Source organism: Alternaria arbusti, assembly GCF_024043155.1.
Source record: "Alternaria arbusti strain BMP 1465 chromosome Unknown scaffold_13, whole genome shotgun sequence".
Taxonomy (NCBI): domain Eukaryota; kingdom Fungi; phylum Ascomycota; class Dothideomycetes; order Pleosporales; family Pleosporaceae; genus Alternaria; species Alternaria arbusti.
The window spans coordinates 177,978-200,516 of record NW_026249953.1 but is presented as its reverse complement, the minus strand read 5'-3'; the positions used below and the strand labels follow the sequence as shown (position 1 = coordinate 200,516).

The following is a 22,539-nucleotide window of genomic DNA, read 5'->3' as shown; positions in this document are numbered from 1 at the left end:
CAGCGTCGCAATTGCGCCAGAGCACCCTTTTGATCTTTCTCTCGGCGCGCCTTTCTTAATTTTATTTCATCGACGCATCCGCGCGCAGCTCATGTGCACGCCATCTCACCGGCGCGTTCCCCCAACCTCCATCTGAAGCTCGCTCTCACCCGGGCCACGACCAGCGCATCCCTTCGACTCTACACGCAATCCATCATGGCCTTCCAGATGGCGCCCGCGACGCCGCAACGCCCCACCCCCGGCGCCTTCGTCAACACGCCCGCGCCCAACCGGCCGGGCTTCACACGAACTGGCTCCATGTCGCAACCACAGCCGCAGCAACAGCAAGCGCTGCCTGCACCGCCCGCCGAGAGCCCCATCGATCGCGCATCGCGGACCATAAACAGCATGCTGGATCGGGATAACAGGTTTCCCGCGCTAGAGGCGTACATTGGACGTGAGTAGTCAGGTATAGCGGCAGAAGCTGGGTGAGATGCTAACAAGGTCGTGTAGAGGGCATCTCGGGCGAGTATGAGATCCCTAACAGCCCAGCCTGGGCGCCCTTCCAGAAACTGCGGTCCTACAAACTCCCAGAAGCCGTCTTTGAGCAGGTGGACCACACGCAGATGTCGACGAGCATGGGCCTGTTCGCCGAAATCAACCACGCCTGGGTCGTCGTCGACAATCAGGTCTACCTCTGGGACTACACACATCCGAACCCTGAACTCGTCGGTTTCGAAGAGCAACCCAGCAACATCACATGCGTCAAGCTCGTCAAGCCGCGTCCCGGTGTCTTTGTTGGCACCATCGAATACCTCCTTGTAGTCGCGACCGTATCCGACATCTTCCTGATAGCGGTGGAATGCCAGCGAGGACCCGAGGGCGTTCATGGCATCACAATGTATCGGACGGGACTGTCGACCTCGGTCAGGAAGATCAACGTGACTGCGATTGCCGGCTCGTCAACAACGGGGCGCATCTTCTTTGGTGACGGCCAGACCGAGGACGTATACGAGCTGAACTACCAGCAGGAGGACAAGTGGTTTTCCAGCAAGTGCAGCAAGACGAACCACGTAACGACCTCCATTGGGCTACCCACACTACCATTCTACGGACCCACGCAACAGGCTGGCATCCAGCAGATGGTGATTGACGATACCCGGAACGTCCTATACACGCTTTCCACCAACGGTACCATCAAGGTCTACTACATGCGCGCGCCCAACGTCTTGGAGAGCTCCCTCACCCGGACACGAACACAAATCGAGACAATGTGCGGACATATTGTGCGGCCCACTGGTGTACTGGACAAGATGCAGATTATTGGCCTAACCCCCATATCTAGCACCGAAGCGGACAACTTGTCTCTAATGGCCATCACATCCTCTGGCTGTAGGCTGTATTTAAGCACAACGTCTGGAGGGCAGTGGAACTCGAACAGCACAAGCGCTCCTAACAGCATGCAGCTACGACACATCCGCTTCCCGCCCAACGACGGTCAGCCTTCGCAGCAGAGCAATTCGACTCAGGTACAGCCATACCAGGGTGGTACAGCGGTTGGATTCGAGTCGAGATACCTCAGAGAGACAACTGTCGCAACCCGTTACGCGCCCGGCGCGTTCTTCTCTTTCGTCCTCCTAGCGCCAAACGATCAGAACCACCACATGTTCGTCTCGGCACCACACTCCGGATTGCTGGGCCAGCGCGAAAGCTCAGAACCCCCGCGATACACTGAAACCGGTGTGTTCACAGAACTCATGGGCAGAGTGCAGGATATCGGTCTGGTGTCAGAGCCCTTCTCAGCGAGGAATGAACCTCTCGGATTTGGCAATGAGCTCTCGACCCAATTCGACAAACCCCTAAGTGAATACGCCATCATCACATCAGCCGGTATCGAAACAGTTCGACGAAGGAGGCTCGTGGATATCTTCGCTTCAATCGTGAAGAATGGAGGTCACGAGGGTGCTGAAGGCGACATCCGCAAGCTGGCGAAGCAGTATGGCCTGGCTGAGACTTCTGCCACCGCTCTGGCGGTTGCGTGCGGTCAAGGCTCGGACGTGGGACCTGATTCGCGGATTGCGAAGGTCACTGATCCCGAGGTCATTGACTTCGCTCGTAGGGTGTTCATCGAATTTGGTGGCAAAGCACATTTGACAGAGAGCGCAACCGTCGAAGGCTTGAGTGTGGAGAATGTCCGCGCTTCACCAAGACACGATGGTATCGCCATGTACGTGTCACGCATTATCCGTTCAATCTGGAACACGCCGATCATTACGGAGGCTGTCACTCCCACCGGGCCTGTTCTCACATCGACACATCCGATCACCAAGTTGCAGGAAGTGCAACGCTCGTTGGCTCAACTCCAAGAGTTCCTCGAATCAAACAGGTCCTTCATTGAAGGTCTGGCCGGTCCAGAGGCGCTTGGACGCGCATCATCGCGACAAGAAGAGGTTGAGCTTCAGGGCGAGAACAGAGCGCTTACTAGCTTGTTGCAGATGATCAACAACATTGTTGAAGGCATATCTTTCGTTCTGGTACTCTTTGAGGAGCGCGTAGAAGATATCTTGGTTCTTCTGCCGGATCCTCAGTTACAGGGGAGAGTGCGTCAACTCACCTTCCAAGGCCTTTTCTCTGTCAAAGAGGGCAAAGAGCTTGCAAGGGAATTGGTCAAGGCTATAGTGAACCGTAACATCGCCAAAGGTTCTAACGTCGAATCTGTTGCTGAAGCCCTGCGGAGAAAGTGTGGCAGCTTCTGTAGCTCAGACGACGTCGTCATCTTCAAGGCACAGGAGAGTCTGAAGAAGGCCGCCGATTCTGGTGCGAATGCCGAACGTGGGCGCATCCTGCTCAACGACAGTCTGAGATTGTTCGAGCAAGTGGCGAAGAGTCTGAGTTACGAAAACCTGGCTGCTACAGTCAATCAGTACATTCAGCTCGAGTTCTATGCGGGTAAGTTTGACTGACACTCCACTCTTCTACACTACTAATATGATATTTAGGTGCTATTAGACTTGCTTTGAAGGTTGCGCAAGAGTGGGACCGTGGTAACAAAGCTCTATCTTGGGTACGAGACAAGAGCGAACAGAACGTCGATCCGAATGACGCGCGTCGAGAATACTTTGACAAGCGTGCCTCTTGCTACACATTGATCTGCAAAGTCATCGAAGCTGTAGACCACGCCTACAACACCCAGGGCCCTGTGCCCGACGGTGTCATCTCCCCGGTCACACGCCGCAAGCATGAAGCGTATGAGCAAATCAACAACTCAGACGACGAGGTCTTCCAAAACTACCTGTACGACTGGTACATGCAGAACGGCTGGGCTGAGCGGTTGCTTGAGATCAATTCTCCTTTCGTTGTCGACTACCTGCGCCAAAGCTCGGAGACGAACCTCGCGCATGCGGACCTGTTGTGGCGCTACTACGCCCACTACAACGACTACCTCAGCGCTGCTGAGACACAATACCAACTTGCTAAGAGCACCCTGCCCTTGACGCTGGAAAAGAGGATCGAGTATTTGTCGCGCGCAAAGGCGAATGCTTCGACGCGGATGAATGGTTTCGCAGAGAATGGAGTCCGCAACAGGCAATCAAGACAGGAGCTTCTGCGAAATATCACCGACCACCTAGACATTGCCAACATTCAAGACGATGTGCTACAGAGGATCAAGGGCGACGAGCGTCTCTCCGGTAAGCGGAGAGAGGATGTCATCGCCCACCTCAACGGCCAGATCCACCCGCTTGACGAAGTACGTTATTGCAGAATTCTTTGGGGATGACTTGACTAACGATGCCTTAGCTTTACCACGACTACGCCGACCAAGCAGCATACTACGATATATGTCTATTGATATACCACGCCGCCGACTACCGCAGCGTGCCAGACATTCGATCGACATGGACTAACCTCATCGACCAAACTCACCGGAACGCTCTCGCCGACCGACAGGGCGCGCCTTGGGAAATTGTCGCGTTGAAGGTCGAGGACCTTGGTCACCGAACCAACCTCAACGACAACGTCTTTCCCGTCAACATCGTGCTACAACTCCTCCTCCAGTACGACCTCGAGTTCTACGTACACGATGCCAATGCGCCGAATGCGCAGAACCTCGCACTCAACAGCAACCTTACATGGCCGATTGACGTCTTCCTCAAACTTAATGCGCCTTTTGAAAGCCTAGTCGCCACGCTGGAAGCGCTTTGGTACGCGCAAGAACAGCCTTTCGCTGGCCGAAACCGCAAGCTGCTCGTTAAGTGGATTATTTACCTTGTGGAGCAATGGGGTTCAGTAAGCAGACGAACCGGTGCACTCTTCGGCGGTCCTGAGAACGCCATTGGTCTTGCAGAGGTGATGCGTATTATCTTGAGCAGCGACGTTTTGGGGCGCGACATGGACGACCAGGCATGGATCCAACGTGCTCGGGATCTAAGTGCCGTTCTTGAGGAAGCTGCGCGCTGAGAAGACGTAACTTTAGGAGGAGCAGAGGGAGCCACGGATGAAGCGTTGTGAAGATATACAGAAAGCGATGATTGTGTATTTTGGGTTGTTTCTCTTCGTTAGCATTCTTGCAGCGCGAGGCGTTGAATAGGTTGCATGAGTATTGGGAGGGGTGACTGGCGTAAAAAGCATTTGAACCCATCTTGTAGGACATAAGACGAAGACGGAGCATAATCAAGGCTAGCGTATTCTTGAATGAAGTATTATAATGGAAGACGTTTGATAGGACCTGTGAGACTTTTGAGCTTTGGGAACTGGCGATCTGTCGGACTTTAGCGTTCACGTTAACGCCGTATCGATACGCGTTCCCAAGCATCGTCACTCTGCGTATCTTCTCTAACACTCCCACCCCACATCCCACAGCTTCCAGCGCGACGAACAAACACTTCCGACCGAATCGCCACGCCATGTAACCTCTCTTCCATACCTCGCGATCCTCCGTCCCAACCCCCACACAATGCCAATCTGCATCTCATGCCGCACCCCCGTGCGCACACTCTACACGACCTACTCCAAAGCCGACGACCGCGCCCTCGGCAAAGGCGTCCGCCTGACCCAATGCCCTGTATGCAAGAAATTCGCGGACAAATACGTCGAGCACGATTTCGTAGTCCTCTTCATCGACCTCGTGTTGATCAAAGCGGAGGTGTATCGGCACTTGCTGTTTAATCGGTTGGGGAAACATGAGGGACGGTTGGGGTTTGATGTACGTATTACCGATTTACGGGGTTTGCGATGGGAGTGAGGGGAGGTATCTAGAGGAGACAATAGTCGCTAACATAACTCCAGCGATCCATACTCCGCCTCGGCATCCTCCTCCTCCTCTTCGACGTCTACCTAACCTGGGCGCGCATCGAGAAACTGCCCCTCCCACCCACATCGCCCTACCACCCAACACCCTACTCCCCCTCCTCACCCGCCCTAAACACAACATCAACAAGCCCCCTCGTCGCACCCCACGACGGCATCACAAACGCCGTAGTCCTCCAAGCCCACCCCCTAGGCCTCCAATACCTATTCTTCCTCTGCCTCGTCACCCTCTGCACACTAGCCTTCCACCTCCCCATCCGCCTCCTCTGTGCCTTCGACGCCACCCGCCTCCCCAGCCGCACACTCCGCCGCTTGTGGCAGAGATGTATACCCAGTTTCGACTCCCCTACACCACTATCGACTGCGCTGCTGGTTAGCAGTTGCACGAAACTGTTTCCTATACTGCTTATTATATGGGACTACGATCTACCCAGTTCGGCTACGGCGGTGAGTTGGGCGGTTATCGTGAATAATATTGCGGCGCTGGAGATACTCATGGATTGTGGGTATGTGAGGGCGGGTGTGTTGGTGGGGATAGGGGCGGGGCTGAGGACGGCGGTTGGATGGGGGATTTTGAGGGCGGCGGGGTTGGGGACGGGGTGGGAGGGGTATTGGAGGGAGTGGACTGTTTTGGGGGGTGTTTGGGAGTGGGCAAGTGGTGCGGTCAGTGTTTCTTGAAGGCATATTGAGGTTTGGGAAAGTTGGTTATGAGCGTTTTGTTTGGATGGAAAGCAATAATACCCCAATTGATATTTGTACAAATCGAGAAAGACTCCGTAGTACGCCCAAAAGCCAACTATACACATGCGCTCAAGTATTCGGCAATGCACTGCTCTCGTCGTCCTTTGTCGATGGCTTTCGATACGGGAGCCAGACAGGACGCAGTTGCTAGAGCAATATGCATCTCTCCAGCATATGCCCTACTGCTTCCTATATCTCGTCTTGTCCAAGCCACCCCAAGCCATCATTCCTTCAACGTGCAAATGCCTATTCCCCGCGCGTCTAGCATCCCCAGTCGAGCTCCGCTAACGCCCTCCATTGTATTCCGGTCGCAGACCGTTTCGTACAGGCGAGATAAGAGGATGAAGTTGTGCGAGGAAAGTAATCGCCCACATGATATACATGGCCGCGGCAGAGAGAACGAGTGTAGATCGCCAGACCCTGTCCGATGGAGTTAGCCCAATGTGTCTCTCTTGCTCCTTGCATCTCAAAATGCTCGTCTTAGCTCGCTGTCGTTGATGTTGATGTCCACATCCTCGCTCGTCTCATGCTCATTGCTGAAACGGACTCGTCTCCCATCGCCTGCACCGCGCTTCTTGCACACTGCTAGCAGCTTCTCTCGCGCATTCTCATTCTCGTCGCGCAGACACGGCTTTGGGGGTGCGGGTGGTGATTTGGGTGGTGACTTTGTGCTGGACGAAGAGATGGTGGGAACGTACGTTTGGTTCTCGCCTTTAGGAGCTAGGAACCAGGCGGCGCCGCAGAAGATGACGGTGACGATGAGGCCGATGATTGGTGCCCAGCTGGGGTTATGTTAGTGGCTGGCATGCTGGAGAGCTGCGTTAAGCGGATCGCGGAACTGACCCGTTCGCCATTGTAGGTCGTGGTTTGGGAAGTGACGCGCGGGTGAGATGGTTTATGGGGGTTTGCGTGTGGCGGTGCGGCGGTCAGGTTTTGTTCGACCTTCGGGGATGGTGAAGTGCGTGTAGAGGGAGCGGATGTCGTGATGTGGAGATGGCTTCGCCGTGGTGTCGCGAGCTGCGAGCTTGCGATGACGCTACGGATCGTGCTTCCAGGCTTGGCGCGTCGTGATGGTGTCACGTGGGAATCCACATGGTTACCTGGAGTAGGCTCCGAGGTCCTGCAGTCTTTGTTTGAACATCAAGTCCTTCTAACTTTTCCTTGCGTCGCCTCCTTATCGCTGTAGCGATCATCTGGCATAGAAAACTCCTACGCGTGTTTCCAAGTCTCTCTTGCCGCCGTTGCGCGTTCTTGCCCGATCGAGCATGCCCAGCATGGAGATCGTTATGCTTCACAATATCGATGCGCCTCACTTCTTTTCATTTTACATTCCTGTCAGCTTCACTCTTCTCTCAAAAAGTATGGAGCACCTCCATGATCTCCTGATCTTGTCTGATGTCTCAGGGTTTCCATGTCTATAAGGTCTCTCGTACTCCTACCTACGAGCACTCCTCTCCCTTTCTTCCTTGCTTTACTTTCTCATCAGTTTGCTTTGCAAGCTTGGCCAAAAATCTGACTGGAGGCCTTAACGGGAATCTGGACCTTCTGGATCACTTCAGGCTATATTTCGTTGAGCCTTTCCCTGGCCCTGGGCGATACTATCCTGGACAGAGGACCTGCGGCTTCGGTCACAGTCCAACTAAGGCACGATGAACGCCTAGGGCAGTCGTTGGGAGAGCTTACTTGGGCCTCCATGTTGAGTATTCATGAGCCACACTGAGACTCGGAAGGTTGGAAATGGATGTTCGATTCCGGTCAACATCCAGGATACTCAGCCTTGCCTCGGCTACTTAGCCATGGTACCTGCATCCGACAGCCTTGTCCACAAAACCGTACATCGGGACACTGGAAACTCCCCACGTTCCGCATATCGGAGCTGTATACATTCAGGGCTACAAATACGTCTTCCCTTGTATCGAGTCATTCGACGTGGTGGTCACAAACTTAGCGTACAGAAGCGATAACGCGGTGTGACATGGAATGCATGTGGCTGTCGGCGTCTGCATGACCGTCCAGGAAGGTTTCCAGGGGCGGCTCACATCAATGTTGCAAAGGCGAAGGGCAATTGCGCACCCTCACATCTGGGGCAGGTTCCCTTTCACCCATGCAATTGCTGGTTTGCGATTTCTGGACCTCAAGATGACGAGATCCGGAGAACGCATCGGCAATGTTCGGCCCCTCGTTTGTAGCCGACCCCAGGTATCGGCATCACATGCTACAGGATGGATAAGATACACAGCTTCATGCATAGCACCAGGGTACGGTGCTAGACTTTTGAGCGTCCAATACCATCAAGGTTGCTTCCAACCAGCCCATTGGATTGGACACTCGTTTTCACAAGAATGTAGAGATGGCCTATCCTTTCACCGCTTGTTTGGCGAGGGGATGCCTCGTCGTTCCCAGATGCTTCGCAAAGAGGATTCGAGTCTTTATCGCGGTTCTTTCGAGTATGCGTGCGGAGCCGCAAAAAAGTTGTACGATAATGAGCGACTGCTTCACTCGACTCTCGTCATTACTGGCTCGGGTAACATCCAGACACTGCGAACCTTATTCTGCATACGATCATTATGCTCTATTGGCCTTATCTGCAGATACCCTAGTCAGCTTTGGTTCATCATCTTGGCGAAATGCGGCCGGTCATCGCCCAGCCGAGATGAGTATTTTGGGCTCACTCGAAGTGAAGCGATGAATGACAGGGTCGAGTACAGCTTCTCTGCACGAAGCTCCATAGCCGTGCGTAACCTCGTACAGTACTTCTATAGCCTCGTTGACAAGGCATCAAATCAATGGGAATAGACAGGTGGTTTCGAGGGCATGGTCTAAGCGCTCAGCGTTACAGTGGATGAGTGGTACATGTACGACAACAGTGCTACAATCTTCGTAGGACATTGGCGAATTGATCGACGCCACATGCCTGTAATCGAAAGTTGTTCGGAAGTCTTTCAATCGCCGATTCTTTTGCAAGGGCTGTATAGCCAGCCCGATTTGAGGACGGGAGGCCCATTTTGAGCCACAGGACACCGGGCATAATATCTACCTGTGCCTTGCTTTTTTTCTAGGCACACAACGCAATTTGACCACGATTTTACCTGCGCTGGCTGAATTACTTCACTTACTTGCTAGCTTCCCAAACTTTCGGTCCTCTAGCCTGGTGATCCAACCGGCTCTATTATTCGCGCATGCCTTCGACTGATACCGTACAACAATCTTCTTCATAAATACCAGGACGGTTTCCTGTTTTAGCCATCAGTGTTTCCCCCAAAGCTATAGCTTTACGAGATGGAATTTGATGAGATAGTATTTGTTGAGCATCCAACCTCGATGCCCATCCTTTCGTCTTCCCGACCGCTTCCGGAACCCAGACCAAACGGCAAACAAGCAAATCTCAATCCGTATCAACAAGAGGCCCGTTCTGCCGTAGAGATGCCTTCCTCTCCAGTCGAACACGGCTCTTCCGAACGCAATCTTCCATCCATACCAATAGAGGAGGACATGAAAGAACGGATGACTGAGAGTGGGTCATCACGGCAACGCCAGGGCTCAGATTGGTCTCTCAGTTCGGACACACGAAGTGAAGATATGACGAAGCACGAAGAAAGCAGTCTGGGGGCGTCTACTGCAGGACAAGCTGCTCCATTTCCACCACCACCACCACCGCCGCCACCGCCGGTTGATTGTCACTTTGGCCCCGGAGGATTCAATTCTCAGATCCCTCATCCAGTAAGTTCGAAACCATTCCAGAGAACGAGAACTTGATCTGACTGTGTACTTTAGCCGCCTCCTCCTCCACCTCCTGTATGCAATCTACCACATACCCTTTGCGGGATGCTCGTAAGCTGACAATAGCAGCCTCCACCTCCACCAGGATTACCAGACTTCATGAACGCTCCGATGATGACCTCAGCACTTCCTCCCCCAGTATGTTCAGAACGCGGTCAGATCAATGCATTGCTGATCAATACTAGCCCCCGCCCCCGCCACCCGGTCCTCCGCCCGCATTGACCATGAACCCATGCAGTGTAGGAGAGGAAGTGTACACCCCGAACCAGTTCATCCAAGAGCAGTACTCTAACGAGTCCATCTCCGACTTCGCCAGCCGTGTAATTCGCATCGGGCCATTCAGACGCAATGTCTTCATGACACTTCATCCGGCTAGTGCGGCAGACTACAAAGAGTACGAGTGGCTTATCAAGTACGGAAGCTCTGAAATTTGGTACGAGAAGCCTACCAAAGCGCTTCTCAGGAGTGTCAAGACGCTCGAGGCAAATCGACGCGCACCGGGTGAACTACTCCCTCTACACAATGCCAGACCAGTGAGTCTTGAAACGCCCAAAGTGTGGGCTTCAGCGGCCATGACGACACCGACCGACGACGACATATTTGAGTGTGTTGCTGATCATCCCGTGGATGATGGCTACGACACCGGGACATGTCACCAATGTACTGAGGCCAAGTCAGAAGCACTTGAAAGCACACCTCTCGTCTACTGTCTAGTGTTCAGTACCTGCCAAGCAGCCGATCCTTTCATTCACGGCGCCCACTTCAATGGCCGCCAGATCTACAAGCTTGTCAAGTGTGGTAGCCGCGAGGCTGCAGTTGCAGAGACTTTTTACGCCGCTGGTGTCAACGGATGGAGTCTAGCTTTTAGCTGCATCATGAAGCTAGGCGACGACTTCGAAGAGAGATGCGGTACGGCCAAAAAGGTCAACGTGCTATGGATGCTGGCTGAAGAGGAGGCAGACGAAAAGATCGTCAAGATATTCTACTAACGTACAAAAAAAAGCGCAGTGTTTTCGGGTCGTATTTGCTTTCCATTCATATCCCTGATATTTCCAAAACGATATTTTCTGTATTCCAAAAGCGACATCTCTCCCCTCTCCAACGGTAGCGCCTTTGCGCATGTCAACATCGCCCGGTCATTCCTCAACATAGACCGGTGGACACGTCCAGCCCCTTCGGAAGGAACGCATCGAGACCTGTACCACGTCGACGCATACCACGAGAACACATGTGCAGCCCACCGATATATGCGGCCCAAAACCAGTCGCATATGCCATGTGTTACACTGGTTCCCTCAACCAGTCTGTTGTGCAGTCTGTACACCCTCGCTGCCTTACTACCGATATTGTCGAGTCGCTCAAGAAGCCCGACAAAGCTCTTCAGATGCTGTTTACGGTAGATTGCAGTGGCATGTCCTCCAATCAGCGGTGTCCACGAAAACGGACGTGTCGTACGAGGCTTTACCCCTCACATCGCTTTCCTTGCGTTTCTATTGTTGTTTGGGTGTTGAGATAACGTCTGTTCGCTGGCATGTTTGTGCTGTGTTTTTTGTGTGTTATTTTGGCGTTGGGATACGTATGAAGGCTACAGGATAACGATTATGACCGGCGGTTGGTATATGATACAGGGCTGTTTCGGGTGTGGCGTTACGGTAGACATACGCTTTGGGATCGGTATTGCGGGAATGGTGCGTCCAATGCTGGTGGAGCACATGGCGCTTGGGTATAACGACGCTACTGTACTGTATCATTAGGTCAAATTGGGCGGATGGGTGTACGACTAGTGTGCTTTTCGAATGCTAACTATGACTAAATCACTCTCGTGTGTCCATTCCTAAGTGAAGTGACGTATTGTGTAGTTTCATGTTTAGTGGATAAGATTGAGTCGAGCAGAGCCTTTCCTCTCTATCATGTCTCGTCTCTTCGCCTGGTTTACATCCGGTGAGAAAGCCTTAGTGTTCACCCATCGCTAATCGACTATAGCGCACTACGTACTTGGTACCACCGCTGTTCCTCTTCTACACTAAAGATTGCAGTGCAGCGCCCGTGTCCGACGTGGCAACGGTACACGACCCAAACTCCCGGGTATACCGAGTGACTGCTGGGTACAATTATCGCCACAGCATTGGGTGTTCCCCGCGAGTGTTTCACGGTTCTACAACTTCTTCTTCGTCACTGGCTCCAATCCTCGATGTTGCCTCGCAATCATCTGATCAAGCCTCGCATAGCAATCTAGCGACATGAAAATACCTAATCGCGTTAGCTTACATTGCCTTCAAACAACTTCCATGAAGAGTTCAATGGAAACTAAAACGTACCAGCAGCCAGATACCCTCCATACATACCACCCAGCCCCTGCGCGCCCCTCTGCACCGACGTCAACTCCTCCCAACTCAGCATCTCCGCGAGACAAACCAACGTCGTCAAGCTCGTCTCTAGACCGAAGACTAGCAGAGCGAGAGGAATGCGTGGATCGTTACGCAGCAAGGCAGGAATGGCCCAGAGAGTCAGGGGGAGATGGTAGACAAGTTCAAGGAAGGTCAGGACGGGGAACCAGGCTGGGGCGTTGTAGAAGAAGCGGTCGCCGTATGTGGATATGTACCAGTCGCGGAGCGAAGACATCCAAAGGGGCTTTATTTGGATTGGGTAGTAGGCTGTCAAGTCGAAGGCTGTTGTTCAGTTAGTATTGGTCAGTCCATTCATGAATGCGGTGGTGTGATGTATCAAGTCCGGAAGCATCGGAACGACTGATAGAGAAGATCATTCAAAAGATCAGGTCATCGTATGTGTAATTTTGCTATGCTATTGCAGCATGGCAGAGCCTCCAGCCTTACTATGCCTTCTCGGTACGTACCTAGCATTACGGGCAGGTGCACGAGGAAAAAGATGAGGTAGATAAGATCGCGCTTCCGCTGGAATATTGAGACCGCCATGTTTGTATGAGCCGATGATCGATGTCTAGCAGCGTGGGTTGAAGTTGGTTGTTGTCGTAAAGTCACGTTTGTTGGCAAGCGCGTCGCACGCGTTTTCGCGCGTGGGGCATCCACGGCCCTTTCCCCATACCTATGGGGCCGCACTCTTGGCTTCCGTCTCTCATCACTCCACCCACGACGTCCAACTCGAATCGAATGGACAAACTCGACAACCGGAAATTTTTTTATGGACTTCTCCTGGTTTTTCCGCGAAGTTCTCATGCGGGTCGATGGTGCTCCTGCCAACCGTGCCAGACCAAAGGCTACCGCCACTACATGCGAACTGCTTCCACGTAAGCTGCAGCTCTAGGAGATCGATGCCTGAAACATGACTACTATTCATCGGAAAGCACTTTCCTGCTTCGACCAGTCTGTCGTCCGAATGGCTATACGACTCGGACATCGGGTTGGCTGTTCGCGATCAGTTGAGCGCCGTGCCAAGCGCGGTATGTCTCTGCCTGCGTGCATCAGCGCTCCGCCTTTAGCCTTCGCATCTGATTTCTAAGATTCGGTTGCCACCACATCTGGAGGTCGATGATGCTATACCTGTAGAGCTAACGGTCCGCACCTCTCACGACTCGATCGCACTATTGAAACTGCCGTCGCAACCGTCAAAGGATTCCTCGGAGCTTCGTCATGTCGGCGCTCCGCTGCTACGAATTCACTGATGACGGGCAATTTAGCCTAAAGCTTTCCTCTAATAGCCCTTGGCACCCGGCCCACAGCAACCGAACGACATCAGCGGCGGATGAAGCACGAACGGCACATGACTGCCAAGAATGGTGGATGCTTACATCGGTTTCCGTGTCCAATTAGTGTGCTCGAAGCCTTGGCTTGGCGCTCTTCAAGCCGTCTTTAACATGCTGCCCAGCAGCCGTTTCCTCTTGGTATGCTTAAGGGGTTAAACAGCTGTTATTACCGATGATCTGGAAAGAGTATGGAGGCCTGTTTCCCCACAGTGCTGCGGTACGGCCACCGGGGTGCTGGATGATTATGCACATGGTGGTGCGGGCTTCGGTGGCCCCCCATACATAAGCCTGGGGTCTCCGAGTAAAGGACCGTAAGCTTTTTGGCAATCTGGGGTACTACTCAGACGGCTTTTGTTCAAGACTTTCGCCAAACTCTTCGAACGTTTCGATTATCGGTAATCGAGCATCATGGCTGGAGGCGGCGGTGGTGCATCTGGCTTCGATGCCGCGCTTCAAAGGCGTCAGGCCCTGATGGGTGCCAGTGGTCCTAGGGCTCTTGTGAAGAACGGCAAGGTCTTCCTGATTGCCTTGTTTGCCTGTCTCGGAGGTGTGTTGTACGGATACAACCAGGGCATGTTCAGCGGTATCTTGGCTATGCCATCTTTCGGAGCACGTACGTATTTGCGACTTTCACCATCAGGTTGCGCTTACATTGAGTAGAAACCGACGGCTACGTTGATAACCCAACACAGAAGGGATGGCTGACCGCTATTCTGGAACTTGGAGCTTGGTTTGGAGCCGTCATGTCCGGTTTCGTTGCTGAGGCAATGTCGCGCAAGTACGGTATCTTGATCGCTACAGCAATCTTCATCATCGGTGTTGTGGTGCAGATTACTGCAATCTCTGGTGGCCACGAGGAAATTCTGGCTGGTCGTTTCATCACGTTAGTAAATCATCACTACAAAGCTTTCAACATTTGCTAATCAGATGTAGTGGTATCGGAGTCGGTGGTCTTTCCGTCATCGTCCCCATGTACAACAGTGAATGTGCGCCTCCGTAAGTATATCCAAAGATAGGTATCCTATCACTTGAGCAACATGCTAATACGTCTCAGTGAGGTTCGTGGTGCTTTGGTTGCACTACAACAACTTGCCATCACATTCGGCATCATGATCAGTTTCTGGATCAATTACGGTACCAACTACATCGGAGGCACCACCCTCGAGACGCAATCTAACGCCGCATGGCTCGTACCCATTTGCCTCCAGCTCGTCCCAGCATTCGTCCTCATCATCGGAATGGTGTGGATGCCGTTCTCCCCACGTTGGCTGGTACACCATGGACGCGAAGAAGAAGCGAGAAGCAACCTGGCTTCTCTCCGAAACCTCCCCGCCGACCACGAGCTCATCGAGTTGGAATTCCTGGAAATCAAGGCACAGTCCATGTTCGAAAAGCGCAGTGTTGCTGAAGCTTTCCCGCATCTTCGCGAGCAGACTACCATGAACATCTTCAAGCTCCAGTTTGTTGCCATTGCTTCGCTTTTCAAGACGAGGGCTATGTTCAAGAGGGTTATCGTCGCGACTGTCACTATGTTCTTCCAGCAGTGGACTGGCATCAACGCGGTAAGTGCGATCCTAAAACCCGCTGATTAAATACATCCGAAACGCATACTAACTTGCCCACTCCCAGGTCCTCTACTACGCGCCTCAGATCTTCGAGCAAATCGGTCTGGTAGGAACCACACAATCACTCCTTGCAACAGGCGTCGTCGGCATCGTCATGTTCCTCGCCACCATCCCCGCAGTCCTCTACATCGACCGTCTCGGTCGTAAACCCGTGCTCGCTGTCGGAGCCCTCGGCATGGCCTTCTCTCACTTCGTCATCGCCGTCATTCTCGCGAAGAACTTTGACAACTTTGAGAACCACCGTGCAGCGGGATGGGCAGCCGTGGTCATGGTGTGGCTGTTCGTCATCCATTTCGGTTACTCCTGGGGTCCTTGTGCTTGGATTTTGATTGCCGGTAAGCTATCTCCCTACTCACCCCAAAATTTTCTTCTGTAAGCTTGATGCTGACGTTCCGTCTCCTAGAAATCTGGCCCCTATCCACGCGCCCCTACGGCACAGCCCTCGGCGGCTCCTCCAACTGGATGAACAACTTCATCATCGGACAAATCACGCCCGAGCTGCTCGAAAACATCACCTGGGGAACATACGTCCTCTTTGGACTCGTCACCACACTCGGAGCTGCATTCATCTGGTTCTTCGTTCCTGAAACGAAGCGCTTGACACTTGAGGAGATGGACACCATCTTTGGTAGTGAGGGCGCGGCGCTCAAGGATCAGGAGCGCATGGCGGAGATCAATCATGAGATTGGTCTTGCGGCGTACTTGCATGGCGATGCAAGCAGTGGGAATGAGACGAATGTTGTTGGGAATGAGAAGGGTATTGTGTAAGTGGAGCGTCGCCCGTTGAGGAAGGGTTTTGAGTAGGAGGTGAGATTGGGGGTTGAGATTAGCTTAGTGGCAAATTGATGGTTGTAATTATTTGAGTTCTTTCGATGATGATATGGCGACTCCCGCAACACACACGAGATACACGATGAATGAATCCGCCCATTAAATAATGGAAGGGATGAGAAAGAGGTCGGTGATGATATGGGAATGAGGGTACATTTTTGTGTTCGTATTCTTTCGCTTCGCCATGTTTGAATAAACGTTACTTTTAGTGGAGTGGAGCTTGATCTTGTGAACGGACCATTCCGTTCTCATTCGATGTAAACTTGATCCTCATTCAAGACAATCAAAGTAATGTATTTCACCGTTATGCTTGCACCACCATCGATCTACGACTGGCACAGAATCGCCACTTTGCCCAACTATACTATCCGCAGTCATACTTGCGAGCTGAAGGCCCATCTCTGGAATGATATCGCGCATCAACGGATTTCGCCTCGTCGCTGTGATAGACCCCCATTTGACCTCAAGTTCTTCTCCTTCTTCTTCTGACGCCAAGAATTGTTCAGAAGATAACTCCGCCTGTACTCTGGTATATATACGACCCGTATATGTGTACTGGATGTTTCGTATCTTGGTGCTCAAGTATGCGGTTTGAACATAGTGGAGGAACGCCTTCAGACCACAACGCTGTTGTTGGGGGACTCCCATCGCTTCGCCCAGAACGAGAGACGTGTAGCGATAGTCCCATTTACGGCCCAGAACTGTCAATTCTTCCGGATAAAAAGACTCTGGGTCTGAAAGATCGAATAACTCTTCGCACATGGACGCCACCGCATCGAAGTACACCTCAAGCACCTCTTTCGTGTAGTCAACACGCACCCGCCATCTTTCAGGTGTGAGCCCTAACAACCCGTAGACTTTGTCGCGAGGATCATGGCAGTCGCTCTTACAATGATGTCGAATATATCCTTCCAGGTTACGCCTTTTTGGGAGCTGGTCACGTACATAGATGGTTGCTGTGGCGGCTGTGTGTACGCTTAATGGAAATGTTCTTACGAAACGTAGGCAGTCCCAATTTAGCTCAATTCCTCCGCAAACAATGAGAGGTGAGTTGACGTTGAGCGCAATCTCCTGGACGATCCATATCCGTGAGAAATACGGGTGGGATGACAGAGTATCAAGAGCCGCGTTGCCGTCATCTACCTTGTCTCGCAGTCGACGCGCCGCCTCTATCATGGTAGGGTCGCAACCTAACCATACCAGTACGCCTTTGGCTTGCTTATAGATCCTGTCCATAATGCGGACTTGGTCGCTGCGCTCCACCAGGTCCTCTTGATTGATACACATCTGGTCGATCCAATACAGCACGGGCTTTTTCATGTCGCCCAGTACGTTATTCCTGCGAATTCTCTGAGTATCTCTTCTTCTGCGTCGTCGACTTGACGCAAGTTGTGAGTGGCTTGTCTCGCTCTGCATCATCGCAGTACCATGTTTCACATCGCCCATACCCCAGACCTCGGTCGTATAAGCATGTAGGAAGTCGAAAAGATTTTTTCGCACTTTCAGATTTGCTCCGTCGACTGTTACACTACGATTTGGCGTCGAGTCGCCCCAAGTGTATGATAGGGCGGTATATTCAGGGCAGGTGGCAAGCTTGTACTTCCGTAAGCTGCACTGCGGCTGGTGCGTGCGAGGATGCTTGCTGATTTGGAGTAACCGGAACTCCAAAGTTGGCTTGTCGAGAGGTTGGTAAATGTATTGAGGCCTCATTACGGTCTGGTATAAGTTGAGGGTGTCGAAGTCTAGAGAGATGTTGCGACGCGGGGTAGTGGTTTTCCATCGGGCTGCCATTGCATTGTGATGTTTAGCGCTGACGAGAAGGCTACTGAGCTATCAGGCTGAAAAACGCTATGCCTTATCTGCCAGACAGGGCGTCTAAACCTAATTGATTCGCTCTCATCACTTTTAATGTACAGCATCCGCAGCACATCCAAAACGCCGTCGAACTGCGCCACCTTCATTTTTCCTTAAAACTAAAAGCTCCATCACTGCCCACCACCCAAAGTAGCCAACAAACTCTGCCTAAACGCCTCCTGATCCACAGCCCTCCCAATCAACACCAACTTCGACTCCTGCGCCCCATCTTCAGGCTTAGCATCGAACTCATTCGTATCGTAAATCGCCCTCACACCCTGCGTAAGAAGTATCTTGCCGTCCTCAACCGGAACGCGTCCCTTCAATCGATGGATCTCAAAAGGCTTGTGTGCAGTTCCATTCGGTAACGTCTCCTCCCACAAAATAGTGCGAAGGAAGAGATCGAACTTGTCGACTTGGTCGCGTGTCAAAGCGGGGAAGGAGATTGTCGAAGTGGTGATTGTGGGGTCGAGGTGACTGTGTCCCTTGCTTGCGAATTGCAGATCTGTATCTGAGACTTCGTCGTAGGCATGGAGGTCCAACACCAGTCCTTCGAGCTGCGGAACCTGGCTTTTCGTCGTCGTCTTGATGCGAGCGAGGCCATTGATAGAGCGGATTCGCTCGGTGACTTGTTCGAGTTCTTGTGCGGAAACCAAGTCTGTTTTATTGATGATGATGACATCTGCATGGCTGATTTGCAAGTGCGCTGTTGTGAGTAGTGGACCGTGTTCGTCGTGAGATGCTTTCTTTCTTTCTTCGATGTTTTCCTCGTCGCCAAGGCCTTCGTCTAGGCTCTTTAGCACGTTTTTTGCGTCGACGAGGGTGACGATGCCGTCGAGGAATATGCTGCTGCCTAGGCCGTCGTCGAGCCAGAACATGGGTGCGATGTTTCCGGGGTCCGCTAGACCGGTTGTTTCAAGCAGAATGTAGTCAAATAGGCCGGATTGCTCCATTAGGTTCTCGATGGCTGCTACGCCGATGTCTTTTACGGAACAGCATATGCAGCCGTTTGCGAGTGGGACAAAAGGAGCGGGTTGGGCGGATGTGGAGTTTGCGTCGGAGACAGTGAGTTGTTTTTCGATGTCGATTGCTAAGCCATCTGTTAGGGTGATGTCTTACTCTTAGCGGGAGGTGAGCGTACAGTCACCGAATTCATTCAGAATGACAGCAATCTTCTTGCCATGTTGCTCAGTCAAAATATAGTTGAGCAAAGTCGTCTTTCCCGCACCAAGATACCCTGTCACTATGGTGATGGGCACTTTACCCGGGGGTGCCTCCTCCGAGGTCGCCACAAGATTGGGTATTTCCTCATCTTGGTCGTCGAGGACTTTGGTGTTAGTCTCTGGCTGGACTAGAGTGGGGACTTCATCGTCTGATACGTTTCCGTCCATGGCAGGCAAGCTGTTACTAGATAGTGATTCGGATGTCGAGGAGGGGTGCCAGAGCGTCAAGATACAGTTCTAGTATGAGTTAGAACAGATGATCTGGAGGTAGGTGCGTAAGAACATGCAACCCTAAAGTACACGATGCACCCATAACGTCTTACCTAATCGCAGCTACTTCGGGATTTTGGAGGCCAAGAGAGACGGCAATGACGTCGTGGGGTGGCAGAGTCATGTAGAAAAATGGTCCACCGCGACTGACGCGCGATGAAGCTAGCGCCGTCGCGTATTTCCTAGTTGACAAGACCCCTGCCCATGCCCTGCATCCGCAAGCTCCAGGTATCAACAACACACGCCGCCCCGCCTACCTGTCGCCAGACGTCTACTGTGATCGCAATTCACTCACTACCACCTATCATTCCGCAAATATGACGTCGCCCGCTTCGCCGCGCCTTCCCAGCCCGCCTCCCATCCCAGAAGACCAGCTCTCGCCTGTATCCGCGTCGCCAGAGCAGCAGAAGCTCTTCAGCAATCTCGACCATGCCGCCGAAAGGAGAATACGACCGGGGACCAAGGCGGAGGACATGGCAGAAGGACCGCCACTGGTAGAATTATCAGAGGTGTGCGAAGGCATACTACAATAAAGATAGCGCCTGGCTGACAAGATGCGCAGATTGACTCGGCATTCCAACTTACAGAGCACCTCAAAGCCCTCCACTACTCGCTCACGCACCCCGCCAGCTCGGATGGCACTGTGCCAGTAGACAGAAACATGGCATTGAAGATAGCACAATCACCTGCCAACGTGGACAGGACGCTGTGGCTATACGAATTGTGCCGCTTCCTCATACAAAAGGTCAACTCCATCATTACCGCTCTCTTCGCCGACGACCCACCATGCTCGTCCCTGACGTGTCCCGAGATGCGCGCTTCCGAATGGCAGTACCTCTGCGCCGTACATGACCCGCCAAAATCATGTTGTGCTATCGACTACTGCTGCCACACGCTCGACTGGGCGGCTAACACCCTCACATCACCCAAGCACTTTCCTTCGCGGCTCGCGCTTGGCACCGACTCGTCAACGCAACACTCACAAATGCGCCAGTTGACCAACATCTTCAGACGCGTATATCGGATCTTTGCGCACGCATGGTACTCGCACCGAGAAGTCTTCTGGAAGGTCGAGGGGCGCACAGGCCTATACATATTCTATAAGACAGTCTGCGATGTATATGGTCTGGTACCAGAGGATAACTACACCATCCCTCCTGAGGCTGAGGGCATCGAGCCATCAACAGAGGTCAAGCCGTCAGCGCCACCTCTGATCATGAAGCGAGAGCCCTCTGATTCGACATCAGAGATTTCAAGTAACACACTGGCAGACGGAATGTCTGATCATTCGCTATCAACAGCTGGAACAACCAAGCGACATAGGCATTCGCCATCAGTTGGAGCCACGGCCGTTCAAACAGTTGTGGAAGAGAATGAGGAAGAAGAAGAGCGCCCAATTCTCCAAGCGCGACCAGTCACTCAAATCTTCGAATCGGCACAGGAGGACGAGGAAGAGGAGGAAGGCGACAGTGATGGGGATGTCACGGCTATCGAAGATAACAACGAAGATGATGATGACGAAGATGATGACGAGGACGAAGACGAAGACGAGGCTGAAGCTGCTGAGGAGATAACACAAGCAGATGCTAAGGACCCCACGACTGAAGCAGCCCAAGAAGGCGCAGGTGAGGGCAAGGCAGCGGGTACCTCGCCCGAGGAAGAAGAAAAGAAAGACAAAGATGCCGCCACAGAACCAGCGACCGCCAAGGCCACTGAGGTCAGTGCTCCAGACGCTGAAGACAGCGAAGAGGAACCATCACAAGACGATACCAAAGTCAAAGACGACAGCAAGCCAGATGCTGAAGGGTCAGAGGAGGCGAAGAAGGTTGACTCGGCTGCAGAGTCGGCTGATGAAGAGGGTGATGCGAAGGCCCAAGATTAGGTTATCACGGGCAAGGCTGAACGGGTAGTATTTCAGAAAGCGAGCGTCGTGTACATTAGGCGTAGGAATAGGACGGAATAATGACTTGGCAGGGCAGATCGGGATGCTATCGTTTGCATCAGCACACATAGATATCACGCACGGCATGATATGGCTTAAGGGAGCCGCATTACTAGATACTAGTAGCTGATGATAGTCGAGATCTCAGATGAGTGATAGCGGGGCTTCATCGAAGAGACATGCATTAATGCCCTCGGGCTTTACCTCCAGCCTCAAGAACCAACCAGTACGCAGTGGCTCAGCTAGCGCATGTGTATAGCCTCCGCGGAGGATCCATCTCAGCTCACGAGACAAGTATAGACTGGGACCAGGGAAGTTCCTGCCCAGTTTGGCAACATACTGGCCTTGAAACATGAAGGAAGGGCAAAGTAAAGCAATACTGCATATTCTCCGTGGCGGAAGAGAGGCGCTCGGTAAAGCGCACCGTAGTGACAAGGATGGGAGAAATTGTCTCATTGAGCTTGGTCCAGCGGTTGGGGGCGAATTTGGCACAGGCCTGGCTTGGTCGTTCCACGTTTCCATGTTGCACTGCGTGAACTGTCTCGTCACACGGTGTTAATGACAGATAGGGCTGATGAGGCTCAACTAGACAACTTCCGTCTTGACATTCCTCCGAATAAATCAATGCCTATGTGCAGATTTAATCAAATGCGGATACCGATGCGACGACGCTCGCCGGGCTCCGAGTGCCGCAAGAAGAGAGTGACGTCCGGGCCGCGCATCATTGGCGGGAGTGGACCGTAGATGCGTCTGCGTGTTTTGTCGCGCTGCGCGGCAAGACGATCCTGGGGTAGGGGGTCGAGGCTGCAAGTATCAATTGGTGGCCGACGGGCCGAGTGGGCACTAGCATCTGGGTAAATGCTGGCGAATGAGCAGCGCGGTGCGAGTGGCGCACGTGTGATGAGGTGTGGAAATTAGTTGCGTGTTGGGCGGGTTGGGCTCAGGTCGCGGTGTAGAGAGGTATAGAGGGGCGTAAATCAGGGTCTGGAGATGGGTGAAGCGATGCAGAGATATCAACAGTCTCAGAAGTGGGCAGGATGGCAGCGGGCCTGGGAGCAGGAGGAGTCGAATGCTTCCACGTGCAGCATCACATGCTTGATGCAGCCTTGTGCATACGGCGGTGCACAGTCTGCGGTGCATGAACAGGCACGCGCTGCTATCGACCAGTAACTGGAATGGCGTTTACGAGAAGTCGTGACGGCGCCGACGGAGAAGGACAACTAAATGCAGCGCTCGAGCGGCCCCCACGCCCGAGTTGCCAGTCCCA

At 52.8% G+C, this 22,539-nt stretch overlaps 8 protein-coding genes across 8 annotated transcripts; 5 read left to right on the top strand and 3 right to left on the bottom strand.

Annotated features, from left to right (window-relative positions):
* Window positions 1–195: 195 nt before the first annotated feature.
* On the top strand, window positions 196–4,437 carry J4E86_008326 (uncharacterized protein; the record flags this gene model as incomplete). Its single annotated transcript, XM_051448839.1, has 4 exons — window positions 196–436; window positions 493–2,928; window positions 2,979–3,727; window positions 3,778–4,437. 4 exons carry the CDS (start codon window positions 196–198, stop codon window positions 4,435–4,437), a joined length of 4,086 nt encoding a protein of 1,361 aa, XP_051299836.1.
* Window positions 4,438–4,933: 496 nt separating this feature from the next.
* On the top strand, window positions 4,934–5,759 carry J4E86_008325 (uncharacterized protein; the record flags this gene model as incomplete). The annotated part of the gene is made up of 3 exons (XM_051448838.1): window positions 4,934–5,182; window positions 5,266–5,658; window positions 5,721–5,759. 3 exons carry the CDS (start codon window positions 4,934–4,936, stop codon window positions 5,757–5,759), a joined length of 681 nt encoding a protein of 226 aa, XP_051299835.1.
* A 552-nt stretch (window positions 5,760–6,311) lies between these two features.
* On the bottom strand, window positions 6,312–6,881 carry J4E86_008324 (uncharacterized protein; the record flags this gene model as incomplete). Its single annotated transcript, XM_051448837.1, has 3 exons — window positions 6,312–6,447; window positions 6,726–6,809; window positions 6,871–6,881. The coding sequence occupies 3 exons, from the start codon at window positions 6,879–6,881 to the stop codon at window positions 6,312–6,314; spliced, it is 231 nt and encodes a 76-aa protein (XP_051299834.1).
* Window positions 6,882–10,031: 3,150 nt separating this feature from the next.
* Window positions 10,032–10,796, top strand: J4E86_008323 (uncharacterized protein; the record flags this gene model as incomplete). The annotated part of the gene is made up of 1 exon (XM_051448836.1): window positions 10,032–10,796. The coding sequence occupies one exon, from the start codon at window positions 10,032–10,034 to the stop codon at window positions 10,794–10,796; it is 765 nt and encodes a 254-aa protein (XP_051299833.1).
* A 1,165-nt stretch (window positions 10,797–11,961) lies between these two features.
* Window positions 11,962–12,739, bottom strand: J4E86_008322 (uncharacterized protein; the record flags this gene model as incomplete). Its single annotated transcript, XM_051448835.1, has 3 exons — window positions 11,962–12,056; window positions 12,125–12,475; window positions 12,661–12,739. The coding sequence occupies 3 exons, from the start codon at window positions 12,737–12,739 to the stop codon at window positions 11,962–11,964; spliced, it is 525 nt and encodes a 174-aa protein (XP_051299832.1).
* A 1,196-nt stretch (window positions 12,740–13,935) lies between these two features.
* Window positions 13,936–15,920, top strand: J4E86_008321 (uncharacterized protein; the record flags this gene model as incomplete). The annotated part of the gene is made up of 6 exons (XM_051448834.1): window positions 13,936–14,140; window positions 14,188–14,410; window positions 14,461–14,523; window positions 14,582–15,089; window positions 15,157–15,487; window positions 15,556–15,920. The coding sequence occupies 6 exons, from the start codon at window positions 13,936–13,938 to the stop codon at window positions 15,918–15,920; spliced, it is 1,695 nt and encodes a 564-aa protein (XP_051299831.1).
* A 2,048-nt stretch (window positions 15,921–17,968) lies between these two features.
* On the bottom strand, window positions 17,969–19,228 carry J4E86_008320 (uncharacterized protein; the record flags this gene model as incomplete). Its single annotated transcript, XM_051448833.1, has 2 exons — window positions 17,969–18,927; window positions 18,979–19,228. The coding sequence occupies 2 exons, from the start codon at window positions 19,226–19,228 to the stop codon at window positions 17,969–17,971; spliced, it is 1,209 nt and encodes a 402-aa protein (XP_051299830.1).
* A 419-nt stretch (window positions 19,229–19,647) lies between these two features.
* On the top strand, window positions 19,648–21,212 carry J4E86_008319 (uncharacterized protein; the record flags this gene model as incomplete). The annotated part of the gene is made up of 2 exons (XM_051448832.1): window positions 19,648–19,839; window positions 19,893–21,212. The coding sequence occupies 2 exons, from the start codon at window positions 19,648–19,650 to the stop codon at window positions 21,210–21,212; spliced, it is 1,512 nt and encodes a 503-aa protein (XP_051299829.1).
* Window positions 21,213–22,539: the final 1,327 nt, after the last annotated feature.